This window comes from Bombus pascuorum, chromosome 13 (assembly GCF_905332965.1).
Source record: "Bombus pascuorum chromosome 13, iyBomPasc1.1, whole genome shotgun sequence".
NCBI lineage: Eukaryota > Metazoa > Arthropoda > Insecta > Hymenoptera > Apidae > Bombus > Bombus pascuorum.
The window spans coordinates 5,685,268-5,709,005 of record NC_083500.1 but is presented as its reverse complement, the minus strand read 5'-3'; the positions used below and the strand labels follow the sequence as shown (position 1 = coordinate 5,709,005).

At 32.2% G+C, this 23,738-nt stretch overlaps 1 protein-coding gene across 1 annotated transcript; it reads left to right on the top strand.

Annotated features, from left to right (window-relative positions):
- Positions 1 to 184: 184 nt before the first annotated feature.
- LOC132913136 (EF-hand domain-containing protein D2 homolog) lies at positions 185 to 23,717 on the top strand. The gene is made up of 4 exons (XM_060971139.1): positions 185 to 629; positions 17,749 to 17,896; positions 21,389 to 21,523; positions 21,991 to 23,717. Exons 1-4 carry the CDS (start codon positions 460 to 462, stop codon positions 22,123 to 22,125), a joined length of 588 nt encoding a protein of 195 aa, XP_060827122.1. The 5' UTR covers positions 185 to 459; the 3' UTR covers positions 22,126 to 23,717.
- Positions 23,718 to 23,738: the final 21 nt, after the last annotated feature.

Below are 23,738 nucleotides of genomic sequence, written 5' to 3'. Positions count from 1 at the left end.
CATAACCTTATTTAATTGTTCTTAAGCATTTTTAATTTAAATAATATCCTCCAAAATGGAACTGTCGAAGGATAATTCCCCAGAGCACCCCGCGTGACACTATTTCGCTGTATGCTACATACGTCCCTGGTCTCTGAAGGTACCTATACTAGCCGAGCCACCCAGCACACCGTCAGTGCACGCTGGCTCACCGCGCCAGTAGGACTATTCCATTCTTCTCCTTAAGTTCCAATCTGACAGTTATAAAACCTCTCCTCTAATATTCCTCACCATTTTGCTCCACACTAATCATCCTTCTCTACAAAACATTCTATTATAATACAATTTTCTCCATATACATTTTCAAATCGACAGTCACATAAGATCGATAGTCGTGCGTATCGCGAACTCGAACTTGAAATCGAAATCGATATCGTATAGGTTAACAGTAGTAGATCGAAGGGTTTTCACACGATCAGGATGCCAGCAGACGCTGAGCTCAGTAATCTGCTTAGCAGGAGGCAAAGGATCAACGAGGAGCTGGAGGAAGGAAAAGAAGTGAAAAAGCAATACAAATTCGTGAACGTTTATACGGAGTTCCATGAGCTGTCCCGTCGCGAGATCAAGCAGTATGAGCAGACCTTCAACAGGTGAGGACCTTCCCCATTTCTTTCTTCTCCTTCCCCGCTTATGATTTTTACTGGGGATTCGTGAGTAGAAAACGCCGGGAAAATTTTGTCGTACATTGTTAGTTTGAATGGAGGTTCTTGGAACGAACGCGTGGACTTAAATATTTCCTTTAGTAAAGGTTCTATTTCCATGGTATTTCTTTGTCCGTAGAAAAGTTTGAATAGCATTGTTCGATCTGTCGGTTAGTAATGGAAAGCCTGCTGTTATAGCTATTCATCTATGTTAGGCATATTTTATTTGAATTTAATATATAATTATAATATATAATATAAAATTAAATATATAATACTATCAAGAATTTTATCGTGAAGTTATCGTATCATATAACTCATTTTATTTCATTATTAGGAAATGATACTCATTTTATCAATTTAAAATTAAATCAATATTTAGTACGAAGAAGAAGAATTTTGTAAAAAGTTTTAAAAACGTTCGTAATAATTTTCTTATTAAATTTTGTTAATTTGCCAACTGAAAAACGAATTATTATATCGAATACAATACAGCTAATAAGAATGAAGAAATTGATATAAAGAATTTCAAATTAATAGTATTCTTGTAAAGACCGATGTAAAAAAATATATCGATTAATGCATATAAAAATATCGATTAAAGTTACTAGAATTGACAATTACGATAAATAGATCATTTTCTTCCGTCATATTCGATTTTCTATTATTTGAATCTTTTGAATTAATAATCGATACCTTTGATCGAATCGATTAGTATCGAAATAAAGCTTTGTTACCAAGTGAACAATTTATCAGACGTATTTATTCTTTACCAAAAATTGTTTCGTTGTTTTTCGCTGCGAACAAGGAATCGCGAGATAAAACGCAAGGAAATCGAGAGTGAATCGCGGCTCCTGTCGCGTTCACTGCGGTTTTCCTACTTGTTTACGTTTACTTGCTCGAGTTTACGTTTCTCCCCACGAACAGATCATGTTCCACTGGTCAGATACTTTTTATACGTGTGAGAATACACGAAATAACACTGGGGTTCGGTTGAAATGTAATACCTCTTATTTTATTACTTGTGCTGTTCCGGTCTTAGGTCTAACTAATTGTTAAAATACTATCCAATTTATTAAATTCAGCATATGATTTATGTTTAGTTAGATATTTTACTTCGACGAATACTTAAGTCTTGTAAGTAGAATTTTTGTATGTTTATAAAAGAGCAAGATTCTAGTAGACTACAGTTTATTAGTCTAACCTAAGATCTAGGAATTTAGTTGGTACCCGTATATCATCAGTATACTGGGAAGCAAGTGGAATAAAATTTAAGAAGCACAGATATATATAACTGTGAAATTACATGGTGTTGTAAATGAATCAAGAGTCTAGTAAGATTGAAGATTTCGAATATTTTGGATATTTTGATCGACTTGTAACATTTGAATTTTTTTGAAAATGGAATAAGATCTAACGTAGGATAACGTTCACAAAATGCAGATGTTCATGATTTTCACGACACGTGATATTATAAAAATTTTACTCAAACAAATCACTAATCACATATCTTATGAACATTGGAGTCTACGAAGTTGGCACAAAGTACAACTTGCTATTAAAAATACAATCGAAAGTCGAAAAAGCCATAAATATGTGACCTAATAATCATCATAGAAGTTTTGAAATCTAACACTGTTAGTGATTTCAAGAAATATCCCAAGACGACTGAAACATCCCCGGACGATTGCTTATCCAGAAATAGACTGGAACCTACGCGCAAGCGTGTCCAGAAAGTTTCTACGGTCACCTTGCCAGATTCTCGCAAACGTGGAAAGAGGAAGAAAATGGAAAAGTCACGCGAGCATCGTTACGAAACCCCAGATGGTAGAATTGATGACGTAGTTATTTTGTAGCATGCCAGAGGAAAGAGTGTTCACTGTGAACGCGTGTATAGCCCGTGTTGGAGGCCAGGACAGACGACCTCGAGGTCTGTCCTCCATCTCTCTTGTTCTTCTTGTAGGTATTTCGGAGTCAACCGGACAGCAGGTTTGACAAGGCAGAAGCAGGGTGGACGGCCGGCCACTTGTGCTGCATCTTCCAAACCTGTGTGAACGCTTATTTCGTTATCTAGCTATACGGCAAACATATATAGAAATTTTAGCTGTATCTGCGATTCGATTACTATTCCTGGTCGAGTTTCTTCGTGATCATTTGGATTAAATCGGCGAAGAGCGAATTTCTTCTTATTTTTGTTATAGGAATGAACGTTAATACTATTAAATTGTTAATTGGAAGTATGAGATAATTTGGCAGTAGAATTATTTTATATCTTAAAGTAGGTTTGGATTAAATTTGTGCATGTGGAACTTAGTTCCGTTCTCTTCCGAGAAAGAATTTTAATAGATAGGCGTGGATTCCTAACACTCATTAATTGTCATCAATTTTTCAGTGCATAAATTATTTGAAACGAAACTGTGAGTGAAAAAATTGTACAGGTTCCATTTCAAGAATTTTTGAATTCTATTATAGAACTGATAATTTTCTGAATCTGTAATACTCTATGAAATTAATCAATCTTCGAGAAAGTGTATTAGAGACATCCTTTAATTCAACTAGACAATTTTTTCAATGCATAAATTATTCTAAAAAAATATCGTAACATGTAACTGTTACTGTAGAATGTTCTTGCAAAACATGTTTCTTGGACCGTAGAACCGATAATTCTTCTATATCTAAATAACCAAATTAATTAAATCAATACGAAAGTGCATTAAATCATCCAATAACGATCAGAAAGATCAAGGCACATTTTTCTTAAGAAAACCACGGATAAATTATTTATACGAGTGAACGAGAGGAGATAGCTTGATAAATCTGGGAAAGTTTCACCGCGAAACCAAGCACGTGGACAAAGTACATATCGTGCACGATGGATGATACCTTAGCCGGAAAGACACTTGGTACACTGTCCAACGAGTTCTTCTTGTTAGAGAAATCAGTTATCCACTTTTCTGTGGATAGTCATTCAGTGTCTCATTACAGTTCTAATGAAATTTCAAAATATTTTACATTGCACGTACAATATGTAGGCAAAAGTTTTCAATGGTAAGTGTTCAAACATTTTTGTGAGCCAGTGCATTTGCTAAGTGAATTGTGCAACAGATCTCCATGTTTAATTAACATGTATTATTACTTATTTTTCAATAATAGATGCTGATTTGCATCTATATATAAGTATAGTATTACGTTGTTTTTCTGTTGGTAGTTTTGAAAGATGTTCATGATTCTATAAAGGAAAACTAATTGGTGCGACTACGTATCTCTCTTTCTCTTGATGGTATATGCGACACTCAACGTGTTAAAGTCACTTTATGATCATAATGTCACAGGTCGTTCAACTCCTGTTGATATTGCGTTAATAATTTCATTATTTGTTGTTTAGTTACTCTTTCATATATATGTATTACTTATTGCTTAATTATAAAAAACTGATACGTCAATGTAAAAAAGTCATGCTGTAGCAATCTTTAATATAACTTTGAAGTAATTGATTTTTGCAACAACATGAAAATCGCTGCTACTTTTAGTTAAGAATTAATACTGATATCGATATTCGTTATACATATTATTTCGACTACTTTATTGATCAAAAATTGCAAACATAAACATTCGAATACTTTCTGACTCATTGTCTATGTTACACGTGTAGTAAACAAGGTATTACGTATCTGTTATACATTGCACAGAAACTTTTATAGCCGTTCCTATTGTGTTTCGATTATCTTAGAGATAAAATATTTGGCTAGATAGTAAATATTTCAATATTTTTCCAGAAATAAATGAAACGAGCAGCGTGATGAGTAATGTTCCAACAAAAGTTAATTCAATCCGAAAATTTGCTACAGTTAATTCATTTACCAAAAAAGGGCATCGTCTATGGGGAAAGAGATACGTTTATCGCAAACTAATCTGCAATTTTTGATATCGTTAAAATTTCAACGTTTCTCTCGATAACATTCGTTGATAAAAAAGCTTCAGTGTATCGAAAAAAAAGGAAGAAATTTATCACAACACGTTCGTGGAAAGAAATCGATAAGAAATTTATTAATCGAGTCGAGGAAGTATTGAACAAAATGTGAAAGGGAACTCGATGAAATGTAAATGAAAAAAATGTCAGAATATGTAAAAATATAATTAAAAATTCTTAAAGTTTTATAGAATTGATTTAAGAAACTAATTTCATAAATAAATATTAAATTTCATAAATAAATATTAGAAATCTTTCAGAACTTTAAACTACATTTTTATACATATATATTTAGAAACAATGAAATATTAATCCATTTTTGGAATAATGCAGATTCCATGATAATTAGACTGCGGCTATTGATGAAAAGTCATATTTCTATGAATATAATTAAAAAACTGGAATTCTGGTAAAAAATTACTTCGCCATATTAGATATTATAACGATTGCTATATTTCTGATATTTTATATACTTCTCCATATTATATGTATTATTTAAATATTCAGATATTCAAATATTCCATGAATATTAAATCTTTAATCCAATATTAAACTGATTGCCATGCGTTTCTTTGAAAATGACGTTGTTCTAATCTTATGTATTTTATGTTTGGAAGAATTCGAGTCGTCAAGGCGATGTAAGCACTGCTCACCTTACCATCCCACACATGGATGCAATTTAATCTCATAGCCGTAAATATTCTTAAAAGAAGTAGTAATCGTAAACTGCTTAATAGCCACTCCAACTACTTAAGAAGGTAATATTATGGCAACTTTTTGTCTTAAAATTAGTTAGGTGATGACGTCAAGTACGTGTATTAAAAGCATTGAAGAATGTTTTTCTTCTCCTTTTTCTTCTCAGTTTTAAATAGCGTTAGATCGTCGAAAGTAATTAAAAAATCACGTATACAAGTGAGTTTATGACTCATTAAAGTGTCAGTGGTAAACTGTGATAGTTATACATATAGACATTTGTTGGGTCTGATTCATTAAGAGAATGCAGATGATAATTTTATCTTACAGTTAAATTGTCAACGAAGAGTAGCTGTTATATGATACGGTAAATTTGCGTATGTTTAGATATAAATGTGTATCATATACTCTGATTCATAAAAGTATTTGCGTAGTACATACCTTAGAGAAATTGTGGATATAATAAACAATGGTTATAAAAAATATTGGCACGAACCTTTGTTGTCTAATCAAGCGTTTCTTTTATTAGGTTTTATACATGTATGTATTTCATTTTCACAATGTCAAATTTTTATAGTCATATGAGAGTATTACTAAGTGATAAAAAATTCAATATATGTACTTAAATTAATTAGCTTAATTGGCTTAATTAATTAGCACGTAAATGCTATAATTAGGCTGCGAATTTTTATGTAAATTTATATTTTTCTAAACGCAAATAAGAAATGAAACCTAAGCAGAGATCTCGTTTATCCTTAAAATGTAACAAGTACTTTACTTTGGATATTTCATATATTTTTGCATATTATATACATTTTATACATTTTTGCACTTTTAAATCTCCCATAAATGCATAATCCGCAGTCTAACTATGATAAATATAATAGTGTGTTAACACTTTTTGTAGCTACTGCATGCATTATACAAAAGCTTTTTAAACTTCATTAGTATTAAAGTGGAAAACGAATATTACAATTATGTTGATAAAATTTTATCTAAATTAGAAAATTGTTTGGTGAATGTTCCAAGTATTTTACGTCTATCAAGGGAGGCCCGATTTTTAGTTTGGTTTATTTAATCATTTTGATTATAATATTGCAGCTGTCGTGTTACACGGAACGAACGATTTTGTTTTAGAGCTGACCGCAGGGTAAAGGGTTAGAAAAGAAACTTTTACGCGCAGGAAACCGAAAAAATCTGTTCGAACCGCAATCGAGCTGGATAAGAGGCGGCACCGCGGTTTCTTTGTCGCGTAAAAGTAAAAGGTCAGTCGGTATCGGCGAATTTCACAACGCGATTTCTAGCTGTTTCAGATAGTGTTACACAAAACTATTCTATCCACTTGGGTATAATTTTACATCTGTCAGTCTAACTATTTCTAACGATGAAAATTTCAAAAAAAGGTATCTTTTCCAAGATACGTATCGTCATAAATTTTAACGAGTCTACTGGGCTAATCGTGTCTTCTAAGTAAGATTTGAGCGATTTTAAATGTACGTTAATGTGAATGAAAATTAGAGAGTTCGTAAATAAATATTAATAGCTAATAATAGCCATTAATAGTTGAAAGGCTCTAGGACTTCTTTTTATTTCTCATTTTTATTACTCCGATACTATGAGCATTCGTTCGTAATTGCAATATTACATATAAGCAGAAAATGATTAAAAAAATATGAATTTAGCGATGACTAAATAAAGTTATGAATTTCGCTATGAATGGTGATTAAAAATAGTATAGTAAATTCCATAATTCAGTGAAGCACTCGTTGACAATAAGCAGCATTGGCTCTTAATTACAATATTGTATATGGAAAATGATTGAAAAAGATTAACTTAATGGCGAATAATTCCATTGAACGTAGAGTAAATTCCATTTAGTGAATTTACAATTATACACTTTAATGAATTTTAATCATTTTAATTACTGAAGAACTAATCTTCTGGTCGTGAATATTTATAATATTGTGAAAGTTACCTTTCTAACCCAGAAAATGTATTATTTTTTATTTTATTTCAAGGCTTGTATTAATTTGAAAGTAGAGTGGGGTGAGACGACTATAAAAACCGGAAGTGGTGTGTAGATAAAAGCAACCTACATAGCTGCATCCAACAGCAAGTGACAAACTTCTACATTTACTATCAAATGTCAGCGAACCTGTATATCAAAGCACGGTACAAAAGAGAGAGATATATATTTATAAAGTTAGTCAACCGTATTAAGTACATATTTAGTCGGTTATCGGTACATTGGTTTTTCCGACACTCTGTCGTTGTCTTCTTATTATTTCCTGCTTGATACCTGGGAAAAAATTTCTTTCACCATGTTGCTACATCCTATTTTCTCTGGCTAGTGGATTCATTTTCATAATAGGTACGTATAGAGACTCACGAAGATATCCGAACACTTTTACATACCTTTTATGAATATATTATGTTAGCATTCGAATAGGTTTAGGAATTTTATAAATAGATCTACTGTTATGAGACTGTACTGTTATAATGATACTGATAATGACTGGAGGAAATCTGAAAATATATGAAAATATATAATAAATTACAAAATATCTAGTATAAGTATCTATACGTGTATTTCACAGAGATTAAAAAGTTATTTAAGCAGTCAATTATCCATTATATATTACCCATTTGTATCACTTATTATATGCTTGATACAACTACTCTCCAATGCTATTAATTCCTTCTTGTAATGTTATCTTTTTTCCCCTTCGCGAACGTTCCAAGGGAAGTCCTAATGTATTCAGGCGTAAGATCGATATAGCAATTGCTACGTAATCAATCATTCCCACGTAGAAAATATAAATTATAGTAGCGTCCACTGGTCACACATTGCTCATGATATTATTGTATATTAGCGTCATGAAACAATGATACAACATATCAGAATAAATTATACTTCCGCCTTTAGATTATGATCATCGTGACGGGTTGTGTGGTTGTGTGGCTGTGTGGCAGCTGATTAATGTCGTGTCTCTAATATATCATTATTTATCATTTATAATATTTGGTTTGGTCTGTTTTATAGCAGTTCGTTTCTGTCGAATCAACAGTGTCCTTTTGTCTTAAGGAAATCATTAGCTGACAAATTAAAGAAATTTGTTAACGATAGAAAAAGAGAGATTCGGTTGAAAGCGGCTCAAACGATGCAGATGGGTTAAAATATTGCATCCTATAGCCAAAGAAAAGCCCCTATAATAATTTCGCATGCAGAAAGGCTAATAAATCGATGATCTAACGAGTGAGTGGCGTGCTAAAGTAGTTGAAACTGTACGTAATAAATTACAGATTGCCAAGCAAACACTCGGGAGCCGTGCAAGAGACGCTGAAGGTCTATTGGATATTCGTTGCCACTAAATTACACGCGTCCGAGGTAGAAATTCTGGCTGCGTACGATATGACGATCGTGTGTACAGTTGTACTCGTGAACATCGGCATAAAACACAACATAACGTATTCGTTACATTGTCACAACCTATGCGTACATACGGTACACGTGGGAATTATTTTTCATGGGGGACACGTTCGAATGTCTGGCCTTTTCCAAATTTCATATGCGACAGAGGGTTCGGCCGCGCGGTACCGGAAGTCATCAGACTGCGCGCGCGATGAATTCGTTCCCGTGACTAACCGTAGGTACACGTAACGCTTTGATTCACACGCATCTATATACATAGACTATCTAATGTAAATATAAAACTTACAACGAGTATAGTGATTCATTCGTCACGTTGCAAACGCTCGTTGTTAATTCCACCGATAAATTTCCAAATGAAACGCGTGATTGAATTGAACACGGTGTAACATTACACCGGCACAATTGAATAGCCGCTCTCGATTCTGAAACGCGAATGAAAGTTATCAACGAGACCTGATTTCTTTCTCTGCGTATGCAGAAGAATCTTGAGAAATTGTTTGTTTTGTTTCCAGGATGTATTAATAAGATTAGTAATTTATTGGTATTTCCATTTTGAAGATTTCATGGTACAATTGATTAGCAATTGGTAGAACTCTAGTATTCGCTTTTACAATGTTCTCTTATGAAACGAGGAGTTTTCTGTGGAAAGAAAAGAATCGTGTTTGTAAATTTATTTATGTGATAGTCCCTTTTCAAATAGATGAATCAGTGTTTTTTGTTAAGAAAGTAAAGAGGAAGGAGAAAGAAGGATTGTGTTTGTAAATTTATTTATGTGATAGTCTCTTTTCAAATAGATGAGTCAGTGTTTCTTGTTAAGAAAGTAAAGAGGAAGGAAAAAGAAGGATTGCGTTTGTGAATTTATTTATGTCGTAGTCTTCTTCCAAGTCAGCCGATCAATCTTTCCTGTTAACAAATTAAAGAACATTCACGATGTTGAAAGAATTTATAGATTAGTTTTAACTCTTTAGGGACTGAATTTTTTTACTCTATAAGAAAATTGTATTATCATTAATCATTAGTAGTAGTATATAAAAAAAGAATATTTATATATATATATTATTTCAAACAATTTTTGTATTAACTACATAGTTTCAGTGACACTAAAAGGTATATTGTGAAGATATAGACACATGACTATACTACTTTCAAGTTATATACTGACTTTGTAAATGATTAAAACTAAATGCATATTGAGTCTGCTGATATGTGAGTCTCTCAAAAGCCAAACTCAACAAAAGCTTAGTCAACTCCAGATTCTTTTCTCGACTTCTTTACCCCAATTCAGTGTCCTCATGATTAATGTTCAACTTTCTTCTAAAAACAAATTCTTGAGTTTATTTATTGTAAGAAACCGACAACAATCTCGACAATTCAAAAGCTAAATTCAAAAAAATAATTCTTATAAAATCATCAATTTTTGCCTACTTTTCAATTTACGTCTTTACACAAAGCCAATCGCTATAGCTTCTGAAACATAAACAATAATTGTAAGTTCAAAAGGTAAGTTTAAGAAATAATCCTTACAAAATCATCGGTATTCTCCACTTTTGAATCCTATCAGAGGGAAGAAGCATCCCAGGAACGTGAGTCCCATGAATCTAATCAGTGTGGTTTCTGAGCTTCTCACGTTATAATATTTGGCAACAAGAAAACTACTACTACTTTCGTATGTACTCGTACATCTATAGCACGTGAAGCATATTACGAAAGAAGTGATCGCAAAGGAAAACGATAGAACTTTCCATGGGTCCTGATACATTGTTCGTTATGGATGAAATAAATGAAAGCTTAATTATACCGCGTATCCGCTTCACTTTCTCGCAGAATGCATAATCGATCGGTGGTTTCCAAGCCGCGGAAAAGTGGGATTCAGTGTTATCAGAAGAAATAGGTTCGCTCGGAATGCGGTTCCAAGTTTGGCGGACTTCTACAACGACGACGGACAAACCGTTATTTCAAAACCATTCGCGAGAATCACGCGTTCTGAATACGTAAACGGTGTTAGAATTTATTCGACTGGTAGAACAGCGTCGTGACGATATTTCATATCGATCAGGTTCGATGCTTTTATGGATGGAACAATGTATAATGTAGGGTATTCCAGTCGAAGATGGAATTGTTCTTCAACCTAATTCTTTTAACTTTGCTGTGTGCTACATGTTAGCTCGCTGAGAAATCTGTATTCAGTTTGCATTCAAATTTAGAATCTTTGAGATTCTTCTGTGTCAAGAATTAAAGCAAGCGATTTGTATGAATTTTTTGTAGATTGGCTACTAGTTAGATGGAACTAGACCTTTTTGGGATCTAAATATAGCCTTCAAGTACAAATGTAATCTTTTTTATTTGAATTCTTCTTACCGTTTGGTAACTTTTTAAAGTGACCTGCACAATAACTGGAAAAATGATTAATTAATCAATTTCGGACAAAACTCGTTCACTTTGTTATAAATTTCATCAAGCATTGAACCATACATTTTTATCCGATTATTTATTATCCTCAATTTATTAAACTCAATTTATCTGTCGAAAAAAGTAAATGTTCCTTCTAAACGCTAGAACCTTCCAATTACTCATGTTTTCCTCTGAAGAATAAGTCCGGTCACAGCGTAAAGGATCTAACTTTAAGAAAATCTTTTAACTTTTGCATTCTGATGATTGTGACAGATGTTATATTGCCAACAATGGTTACATTGCCAAATTTAATTCACCATAAGACTTGTATGATATACAATAAATAGTAAGAAGAACTGAAATAAAAATATTACTTTTGTACTTGAATACTATATCCCGAAAATGTCTAGTCCCATGTAACTAGTGGTTAATCTAAAAAAAATTCATGAATATTACTTTCTTCCATTGTTGTTACACGAGAATCTTTCTTTAATTCGCTCCTGATTCGAATAAAAGAAAATTTATTCCACTTCCTTTTTTAAAAACTTATTGGTAAAATAATTTGACCTATTTTTGAAAAATTGGTATGCCTTTGGATTAATAGATGTTTTAAAACTTCAATTGTCAAGACTTTAGTAGTATGTTTTCCTTCAAATTTCAAGATATTTAATAATGTAACGGTACGAAGCATGATTTTGGCTTTCTTATGTTGAAAAAGGAATTGTGGTAATTTAGAGATTTTAGAGTAGAGTATTTATATAGAGATTTTTAGATTACTACATCCTTCGATACTGATTTACAATCACTACTTATTAGTGATTCATTTGATAACATACTTCATAAAGTAAGTGATAAGGATTGACTAAGCTTGGGATAACATTCCTCCTTTATCTTTCTACTAGTAATTTTACATTCATTATATTCCTCTCACCAAACTTAGAAACTTTTAATTATTTACAATTCTCTTTCGAATATTTTAATCTTTATTTCCCCATATTACATTCTGATATCTCAAGTTTATAAATAAATATCTATTAGTGGAACAAACACTAATCAAATGTAACGTTTCCAAATTGTATAATTGTCAAGGTTAACACAGGCAATTTATTTATCTATTCTATAATGGTTCGAGGATTGAATTACAAGGAAAATTGGCGATGCACCATGCCTCTCTAATCTTGTTTCGTATTATCTTCACGTGGCTTCGAAGCCTGCACCGAGTCCATTGAATAGTACTCATTATCGTACACGGTTCAGCCGGATTTAAAGGTGTCCCGCGACTCAGCGGAAATCAAGTGCATCTGCAACACACGAGCGTGTACTCATCGTATTAAGGATCGTGCACAATAAAACCGTTTCGTCGACTTTTTTCATTCCTATTCAGCAGTCACGCTCGATTGCACTTTTCTTTATATCGTTCCTCTTTTGTTGCACTCCTGGCTGAATCATTTTCCTCGTGTACCACGTTGACGCATGTTTTATATGCTTAACACCTTGTTTAACTAAATCTTTGTTGGCTAAGTCTGAGCTGTTCGAGTCGTGAAATCATTGCAACGAAATGCAAATAAATAGTACAAATAAGTGGATAGAATCTTTCATGTTGTTCTTTTTGAAATTTTAATTGCCTCTTTGAATGCTTTAATCGACGTGATCACGTTCTTCAGGATATAAATTCTTATGACGTTGTTAGTATTCACTGAATGATGCAAGAGATTAAAAGTAATGGCACCATGAATGAAAATTGACCCCAGGGAAATTTAAATGAAGAAAAATATTTCAATGTTCAGTTTCACTCGTTAAATTCTTCTGTATTCGGCTTTTTCCGTTGGTAAACGCATGTTTAGAAGGAAATCATATAGTTATTGCTTTGATACAACTATAAAAGCGATTATTCAATTTTTGATATCACAATTTCTAGTTTAAAACATAAAATCTTCTTTTATATAAAATATAATTAGCTGCACAAAAATATATAATATTCCCTGTAAACAAAGAAGAAAGTAATTACAAACAATTCTAAAATTTAGATTTTAGACGTAATTTTGAAACTCGACTTTTAAATCTAATTGACAACTATCGCAAGTAAAGTATAACTTTGATACGATACTTGCTAGAAATAGTGGGAATCGAACAGCTGGAAAAGAACGTTGTAACCTTAGCGCCACAGAACGGCGATGACGTCCTTCCGAATACAAAAGAAAGATCTACGCTGCATCGATCTTGGAAAGAATAGTAGTAGAAGGGTGAGAGGAATATATCAGGCGAAGTACCAGCAGTCACCTTGACCCAGTTCCCTCTGGATAGTCTTGGGAAACGACGAGGAACGAATCAAGCACGACCAATAATACAAGAATTGATTTTGCGATAACAATACCCGGTTACCCTGTATAGTCGTGTAATAGCTTAGATGGCCTGGTTTTAAATGATCCCGTTACAGCAATTTTCATCAATTTTTTCGTTTAAAATCATCTTTTGTAACCCTTTTGTAATATGGAGTAGAAAGTATTAAAATACGAGTAATATGAAAATTGAAATTTTCTCGACATTTTTCTATCTCTCTTCTTTTCTTTTTCTTTCGTGGAGAAATGTGATGAAATTGAAATAAATGTCGTGTCAATGAAAGAGAGATAGAGAGAGAGAGAGAGAGAGAGAGAGAGAGAGAGAGAGATAAAATGGATCGAAAGGTCAAATGTGGAGTAAAAGTCAGAAGTTGGAGATTGTTTCATCTGAATTGTAGAATCCAATGATTCTGAATTTAGTTGTTGGTTCAATATTTTGATTAATGTGGATTTTATTGAATTATACATTATTTTATATTCATTTATAATTTATAATTTATTTGTGATTGTATATTATATCGGTGATTACTCGAAAATCGTTCTTTAGGAAGAACTGTAGGAAGGTAATAAGATTTCAGAGAGTTTGATAGAAGACTTAGAAGGAAATTATATTATAATGGAGCTTGATATTGTAGTTATATAATAGTTCTTAAGAACTAGTGTCAATAAGAATTGTTACAAAAAGATCTTTTATCTATATAGTTAACAAACAATTATATATTTTGGACGGATTATCATTTAAAGAATATTAAAGTAGGGAAATGAGAATAACTCTAAAAGTATTATTAAATATCTGATTTGCTAAAAATGTCACTTCTCGAAATTGGAAATAGGTATCGTTAAGAATAGAATTTACACGTAGCAATGACCAACCTTAGCGTTCATTATCGTTCAAGTAATTATGGATAATTCCGTAGACTATATCGTGAACCAAATATCAAATGATTGAAAGGGAACATTTGTACCATAACGAATCTGAGACAATATACCAACACATAGATTAAACAAGCTTATCAATTGAATATTCAAATTGGCTGTGAAATCGCGAATGAATCACGCGAGGAGAGATAGCTGGAGTTCAGCAGATATACCATCTACAGTTCTCTCTTACTCATATTGATCAGAGCTGTTTGGCCGCGCTCATAAACGTGTAACCTCGACCTTCGAACGATTCTTGCTCTCCACTTCAACCAAAAGGAGCTTCTTCAACTTTATGCGATTCGATTACTGGTTTATGGATACAGGGTGTCCAAAAAAGATTGTGCCAAATTCAAAGATAATACTTCTTAAAATAAATACACTGGAACAAAGTGAAAATATACGAGGATAAATAAAAAATGAAATTAAAGATAGAAAATTCGAATTTTTCGATTACGTTATTAAAGAATTTATAATAGATATATACTTCTTAAAATGAATGGAAATATATAAAAATAAAATAAACACAACAGCAACAAAATATTACAGATAAAAATAAATAAGTACAAAGGAATAAAGTATATAAAAATAAAATGGGGATGGAATTAAAGTAGATAAAAAATACTTCGAATTTTCAATTTACTAGTAGAGATATATTATTCGACAGAGAGGATACACGAAGAAGAAATTAGGAAGACAGAAAACTTAAAATTCAGAGCAATCTTGTCTACATTACTCTGAATAACGAACTGTAGGTTATCGTTCAAGCAAGTGGAAATTGTTTTTCCTACATATCATCCGGACTGGAAATTAAATGTTAATCACACGCAATTACCAACCGTGTCTATTATCAAGCAAAGTGATTCGAGAAATACAAGAAAAATTTGAAAAGGAATAGGAAGTCGTGAATCATCAAGAATTTCATCTACGGGCGTGCGTATAACAGTGATTACGCAATATAATTCACGTTACACGTGACTATTGCATATTTTCTTTTTTTTTTTTTCTAAGAGGAGAGTAGTTGATCACGATAATTAGAGCTGGTTGAACCACATTTTCAGTTGTTTTTATCTCACTGAGACTTTATACATCGCTCGGTCCAATTACTCCGGCGCGTTGATTAAATAAAAAAAAAGAAAGAGGACGCAAGATTATTTAATCGCGTATCGTTATCTGATAAAACCGTTATCACGGCTGGTTGTAAACTAGAGAAGCACATATCCCGGTCGAGTAGGCCCGATTTTATGGCTGAAAGTTTAGAGTATAGGGAATTTAAAATATGGAAAAACTTTATGCAAATTATATACTAGCTCGAAGGAAGTGGATATTACAAAAAATTTGGTATAATATGTAGAAAGTTCTATGAAAAATTGGGCATAATTAAAATTGTAGTATTTAATTTATAATAATAATATATATTTATAATATATAATTATTGTAGTACTTATAATTGTAGATGGATAGAATATGAGAAGTGAAAAATTGCATGAAAAATTTGCAGAGTTATAAAATGTTTTAGTATAAAGTATAGGAAGCTGTACGAAAAATTGTAAAAAATTGATATGTGGAGAATATATCTACCTAGGTTACTGAAAAATACTTAACTTTTTAGAAGATCTAAAATTAAATTTAATAAAAAAAAATTAAAATATAAAAAAATTAAATAAAAGTAAATTTTTGGGTGTTTTCAGACTATCAATATGTATTGTCAATATTTCGAGATTCTCAACTAAAAGGATCAAGATGTATTGTCAATGCATTATTGTCAATATTTATTGATAAATTGAATTTTCGCTTAGAATTTCGTTAAGAATTGTTGAAATATAGACCGTTCGATTGCCATTTATTTCAATTTTAACAAAACTTGTTGATAGAAAAGAAATTCAATGCTAATCATAAAAATTAAATCTTGAGAACATTAGAAGAATACCTGAATAAAAAATATGAAAATCTCTATGACCGCAAAATTAAGAAAAGGAATTATATTTCTATTCTAACAATAGACGTCGAAGATTAATAAAAATTTCGGTTTAGGTATCCATTACATCCAATTTATATTCCTTTACGTTTATCGAATTTTTTTAAACATTTCATCGTATTTAAACGAAATATTCTCGAAACATTTTTTCCACCTAAACTACAATTTTCACATCAAAGAACGTGTTCTAAAAAGAGAACAACCATAAAATGCATTTCTAGTTGGTGGAAGTTTTCAGAGTCGGATCAGATCCGATCTTATCGACCGATGTGCTTGGTTGAATCGACAGGCAACAACAGCGTGGTGTACACGCGTGGTAACTCCCTTGGAAAGCTATTTACGAGTAGCTATCGGAATCGTTTACACGGAAAGTCGATTTCACGAGCTTCCGGCTCGTGGACAACCCGTAACGAACGCCTCAACCCGTTGACATTCTCTTGTTCTCCCGCTTTCGAAATCGGTACACACCACCGATTGTCGATCGTTCTCACGTTCTGCCTTCTTCGATATAATTGCGTTACAACGTTAATTAAAGTAACGAGTTACGAGATTCGAGTCAGGCAAACGCTTTCGTTTGCATTCATTCAACTCGAGACACTCGGGAAAAATGCGGCCAGACATTCGTTTGGGAAGCTTCACCGTAAAACGAACTTGTTAATAGGATGTTTTGTAGAATTCTTTAGTTCAAATGTTTTTTACCAGCAATGTGTATGGAGTGTAACTAATGATAGGTATAAAAGAGAGGTGATTTTATATGGTAAAATAAATTGAAAGTATAGAATACAATTTTTTTATACAAGATTTAACCTTCGAAACAATTGATTCTAAATAGCTGTACATTTAAACATGTTTTGATTTGAGAGTAGAACTAGAATTGAAGAAAATAAATAGATATATGTAATCATAATTCTCTCATAATACAAGTCAACATTAATCGTGACAAAAGTGTTTTCGCACATATTTGATAATTTTTTGATTAAAGTGTTTAAAATCTATCCTTTCAATGATAATTAAATATGTTACTCTTTCTAGTTATGTTTATATTTAATGCACTAGATATCAACGGATGAATCAGAACATTCAATGAAACAGATTTCATTCAGGAAGAAGGTCATAGAAAAGAGATAAAGCGATGTATATCTAATTTTGAAAATAATTTCGAAACGTAATAAATAGAAGAAATTGAGAAACTTACAACTAGAAATTAGGAATTGAATTTAAAAATTGTTTTTCCATAAAAGATGGAGAATAGAAAGTAATATGTTTTCTGCAATGTTTGTACTAGTAAGTCACTTGGATTATATACGTATATTAATTTATAACTAACATATTTTATTTACTTTCAGGTTCGACGCGGGTCACGATGGATTCTTGGATTTATCCGAGTTGAAACGCATGATGGAAGTTTTAGGAGCGCCGCAGACCCACCTGGGTTTGAAGGCAATGATACAGGAAGTGGACGAGGATGGCGATGGACGGATTTCCTTCCGCGAGGTTTGCCATTTCACCCGTTGATTGCCGTTCATTTTCGAAAATTTCGCTGCACGCGTTCCTTCCTCTATAATAAAATATGTAACACAGCAAATAAAAAGGCGGAAGTAACTCTATTTACGTAACAGGTTCATTTTACAAGGGAATCAGTGCGTTCACGAATACTTTCAAGCGAATTATCTTCCTAAGTTTAGGTTTCGCTATTGTTATTACAGACTGCGGACTTTTATACATTTATAGGAAATTGAAATGTGCAAAAATGTACAGAATGCAGGCGAGACGCGAAATTATTCGAAGTAAATAACTTCATAAAATATTTAGAGGTAAAACAAATTTGTATGTATATATGTTTTGTTATGTCTTATTTTAATATGCAGAGGAAAATTTTAATTTAGATCTTGAGATTCTGTTTATATAAATATAGATTTGCATAAACATCCGCAGTTTATTTATTATCTTTAATAACTATAACTCTAATAATATAAAATTCTTTGATCCGAATTTCACTTTGTAACGTTGAAATCGTCTTATTTCTTGGTGATGTAGATTGCGTTTAATGCGTGGCCGCACGTGTCATATACACTCCATAAAAATAGTCCCACCCCATGGGGTGTTCGACGCGTTGCTCTTTCACCGTGGACACAGTGTTTGTTCTTCATGTGTGGCCCTGGCACATTTGTTGGGCTCAAGCTGTTCTATTTCAGTGAAGTACACTGGTTTTAGACGGTTGTTTGAAGTACGTACATGTTGTGATAAAACATTATGATAAAATTGTTAGTTTATTGTAGAGCTCAAGCTCAGCTCCAATCTACTGTTGCTTGGTCTATGTTCTCTAACCAACTATGTGTTATTACTGTATTTTAGAATTTGGAACTAGAATTGTTAAAGTAAGACGGTTTTTGCAAATTGATCTTTTTATAGGAAGCACTTCTATGAATATTTATTTATTCAAAATAGCATGAAACATATTAGAAAGATTCTCATAAACCAATCTTTCTATAATAAAGACTTTTATGAATTTTTATTCATTCAAAGAGCTATCAGTCATATCAGGGAGGTTCTAAATCGATCTTCTGATATACAACATTTATGAATTTCTATGCGTTCATAAGACTATGAGTCACGCAAAAAAAATTCTTCTGAATCCATCCTTTAATATTGTGTGGAAACTCTTTTATGAAACTTTCTAAATTGTTGAATACATGAGGAATATTTCATATTACAATATCAACTTTATTTTATCGAATTCAGAGAACTATGAGAAAAATCAAGAAGCTTTTTCCAACTCTATTTCCTAACAGAGAGTACTTTTTATCAATTTTTCGCAATTTTTAAATACATCATTTTAATATTTCAGATTATGATATTACACGAGACACTCTATTTACCTATCTATTTCTCTGTTTTGATTTCACAACGGCCGTTGAAAAAAATATCGAAATGTGCGGCGAAGTATGATACATGTGGAAGATGTACAAAAATGTTAGGAATAAACGTTAGGACCATCTGGCACTCAAACTAGCGAAAAGTTTTAATAAACATAGAAGTATAGTTTCAAAAACTATATTAGTATGCAAGTAGTATGGAAGTTGGGAGATTCAGTTTATAAAAATATAGTGTATATCCAGAAATCCGTTGTGGAAAAAGTGCCTCTCGAAAATGAGGAGGGGTTTTTAGTGGGTATGGCGCTACCATCTTGCCGAGTCCCACATAACCCAGTGGCACGGGCCATTGGGTATGCGTAATGCATTTTCCCCTCCTCGCGCAAAAAAGAAGAAAAGTACCTGCACTGTGCAGCGGTCAATTAACAAAAAGGCTTTTAAGGGCACGGATTTTGGTTATAGTGGAGGAATAGGACGGTGGTCAGTTAGGAAGGCAAGAAGTAGGTTCCTTTTCTTCCTTGTAGATTACATAAATAAGAAGTTACAAATTTTGAATAGCATATGATTTTAGTTAGTAAAATTGGTACACCTAAAAAACGGCAAGGAAATAACTGGAGTAAAGAAGTAAGAAATTTTAAAATTTCACAACAACCGTTTAAAAAAAAATATTGAAATGTTCGGCGAAGTGTTATGGATATAGAGAATGCACAAAGATGTTAGGGATGAACGTTAGGACCATCTGGCACTCAAACATACGAAAAGTATTCATGAACACAAAAACATGGGTTCAGAAGAAAGCTTTCAAAATAGTTTCACTAGACTTTGAACTTTGGAGATCTAATCGAAACACAAGTTATCTACGCGTGATGTAAAAAACCATTAGTTAAGGTGCTTTTATCATTAAGACCTTATCTTTACAACATATGTTCAAGATAATATAAGAATTTATATAAAGTTAGATGGGCAAAAGAAATAACAATGTACTATTTTAATTAAATTTTGCAACCAGTCATTTGACCGGGCCTGGTAAGCTTAGTGTTAAACTTGTCGTAACTCTGAAACTATTACGTTTTGAAGCCATGTTTATTAAGACTTTATCTAGTTTTTATGAATCCCACATACTCCCAAAGTTTGTCTTCACCTTTTCTTTTTTTCTTTTTATATATTTGCATTGCGTTATAAGAAATTTCTCAAGGAAAGTAATGGTTTGGCGTTGGTATTGCACTAGGAAGGATAAATCGTGAATGCTAAGGCATGCGTACACGTCGAAGGAAAGTTCTCCTGACCGGTGCTAATGCATACCTGGACGTTTCTACGTGACGTTTCGCAGTCCTCGAACAAAGCGTTCGATCTGCATACACGCGATCGGTTGTCGGATTCATAGATTACCGTGAATCACGCGCGTCACCGACGTCATTGAACTCGGACACACTGACCAATCTTCCACCTTCCTCTTTTACTCATCGTTTCCTCGATGTAGATCGCAAAACGATACACCGTGGCTGCCAAATGATAATACCTTCCGGTGTATAAATGATAATACATATGTATTGTTTAAATTTAAAAAATACATTAAATTTCTCTCATGCTTTAAAAATAATACTCTGATTAAGATAATTACAGAATCATCTTCCGTATCGCTTTCATTAATTCTACAATGCTTTGCTATTTAGAAATAATACACTGATCAAAATAATTAAAGGATTATCTTCTGTATCACTTTGATTAATTCCAAAATCGAATGAAAGAAATTGTAAAAGTTATATACATCGTTTTTCGTCCAATTTTTGGTAATTTAGACATTTGGTATTGATAATAGAATTACCTTGAAGATATTTAAAATCCATGAAAATAAAGAAATTAGTATAGAAACAGTGAGAGTAACTTTGAATACATCTAAAATCTATAAAAATATATAGATTGGTATAAAAGCACTATGAAGAGTTCAATTGAATGCCACCGCAAGCTATCAAGTGGCTAAGTTGCAATTTGTCACATTTTATCAAATTCCCTTGAAAATAAGAGAATGATCGGCGATCGTGATAAAATAGTCCCGCAATACTCAGCAATTTGATTTTATCTGTAAACACATATGGCTTATAACTTGTTACAGTTTCTGCTAATCTACCGCAAAGCACGTGCTGGTGAATTAGAACAGGATTCTGGGTTAGGCCAGCTTGCACGTCTTACAGAGGTCGACGTAGACGAAGTAGGAGTAACAGGGGCTAAACACTTCTTCGAGGCCAAGGTATAAATACTTTTTTTAATCATATACAGAGATTCACAAAAGTTCTGCAATACTTATAGACGATACAATGAAGACAATATTAACTCTTTAGTTTATTCTTCATGAAATTTAATTAACGGTAGTTAACGAAATTAATTAACCCTCTTCATGTGATATCAGTATACCTTATTTTATCTTTCAGAAAAACTTTCATTAATAAAAGTTGAAATGATAATAAAGTAATAAAGTATCTACCTTTCCATCATTTTCATTTAAATAGAATTTAATTAAGAAGAGTTAATGAACTATCTTACTCCCCGTAAAATTTTATAGTTCTCAATAAACTTAATGATCTTAATTCTTCTGCATACCTCGTTAATGGAAGGAGAACAATGATAGACGAATCACAGTGATGACAAATTCAGGGTTCAGGAAAGTGTGTCCGTGTTAATTAACGTTACCCGGTGTATGAATTACCATGTTCCCAGATCGAGCAACTACGGAAGGCAAGCAAATTCGAGGATGAGATCCGCATGGAGCAAGAGGAACGAAAACGGGAAGAGGAGGAAAAAGCGGCGAGACGAGCGCAATTCAGGCAGAAGGCGGCTCTGTTTGGCAATTGAAAGGGAAATTCGTGAATCGAAAGTGTGCTCCTTCTGTACCTTAGCGGAATTATAAACGATTACTCGATTAAATTCGATTCACTCTAGTTTCGTATAGAAATTCGCCGACCAACATAATTGCGTAGATCGACTATGGTTTTGCAATTGTGTGGCGTTGAAATCGGCAAAAAAGTTTTTTACTCTTATTTCAAAACTCTGAATAAAAAAATATGATAAGTCGTATTATATGGTTTTTACACGGAAGCTATTTTAAAACTTGTTATATCGCCAGTTAATACTTCTTCATTTTATTTTAGAATTAAGTGTGTATTTTTGACATCCTCTTGAGTATTTAAGAAATATTAAAAACATTAATTATGCAGACTAGTAATAATGAAAGCTAGTTAAATTAACATTATCTCTCTTTTACAGAATATTATCGATTAATCACTTATTTTCAAAAGACTTATAACTATTAAGTTATTCTTCTTCTCTCAACTGTCTAATATTAAAATACCTCGTTTTAGTTATCGAGTGGTATAAAAGTCAGAAAATGAATAAAAATAGACTTATCATATTTTTGTAGTCTCTGTCTGTTTTAAGTTTTTGGAGGATTTTTAATCAACTGATATAGCGATGCTATTTTTGAGTCAATTTTAACGTTTGCACATCGCCAATACCAATAATCACACTTATGTTTCACTAAAAAAATTTCGAAACAACCCTTATAAGAGTCAGAATTGTAGAGATTAATATGAAATTTGGAAATGAAATTCATTTAGCGATGTTGTAGCATCAAATTTTAGAAAATGAAATATTAAATATGAATCGTCCTCGAATGGTTTGACACTGTGTTAAAGCTTCGAATTCTGGAGATGACTTTTTAATTATTTTACTATGTACGAGAAGTATTAGCTGTGAAAATTAAAAACACTCGTTATAGGTATGATTTACATTTTATACTCAAAATACCACGCACTTGAAATCGTTAAATAAATTAGGAAGATCAAAGGAAATGCTTTTATTGGAAAGTTTGTTAGGTTTGATCAGTTTAGACTATCCTCGATAAAGCGGGCTATAAATGATTTTTAACGAATGCACGACTGATATTGGTATAAGTATAACGAAATATTATATGTATATGTATGTACATTAATTTATATGATAATTTGATCTTATGTGAAGTTAAGACACTCTTCGAGAAAGAAACATTTCGCAACATGCGTTTGATCGAGAAATCTCTTTTGATTCTTTTGAAATCTACGACGTAATTTTGTGGAAAATTTTATGAAATATTTTACTCGTGAGATTTCAAACTATCCATATATTTCTACGAATATTTAGCTTAGTCGAAATATCAAAGAGAGAAAAGTTTTTATCGATCTCAGTGGTCTTAATAATTATGCAGTAGTATATACTTTCATAATATTTTGTTTCAAATTGATCAAAAATATAAGACGATTCCAAATTATTTTTATACGATTTTTATAGATGTGTTTCAGAAACAAATTATTGAGATCATGTATAATTGTTGCGATCTGTACATACGAAGTATATAGTTTAAATAAGTTTGTAAAATTATAAATTGTAAATAAACTTTTTGTTCTAATAAACTTTTTTTATATGCTTTGATT

Excerpts from the sequence above, each read along its gene's own strand:
- LOC132913136 (XM_060971139.1), top strand. The coding sequence starts at position 460 with ATGCCAGCAGACGCTGAGCTCAGTAATCTGCTTAGCAGGAGGCAAAGG. Across the intron at positions 630-17,748 it reads TATGAGCAGACCTTCAACAG|GTTCGACGCGGGTCACGATG; the intron begins GTGAGGACCTTC and ends ATTTACTTTCAG. Across the intron at positions 21,524-21,990 it reads AACACTTCTTCGAGGCCAAG|ATCGAGCAACTACGGAAGGC; the intron begins GTATAAATACTT and ends CCATGTTCCCAG.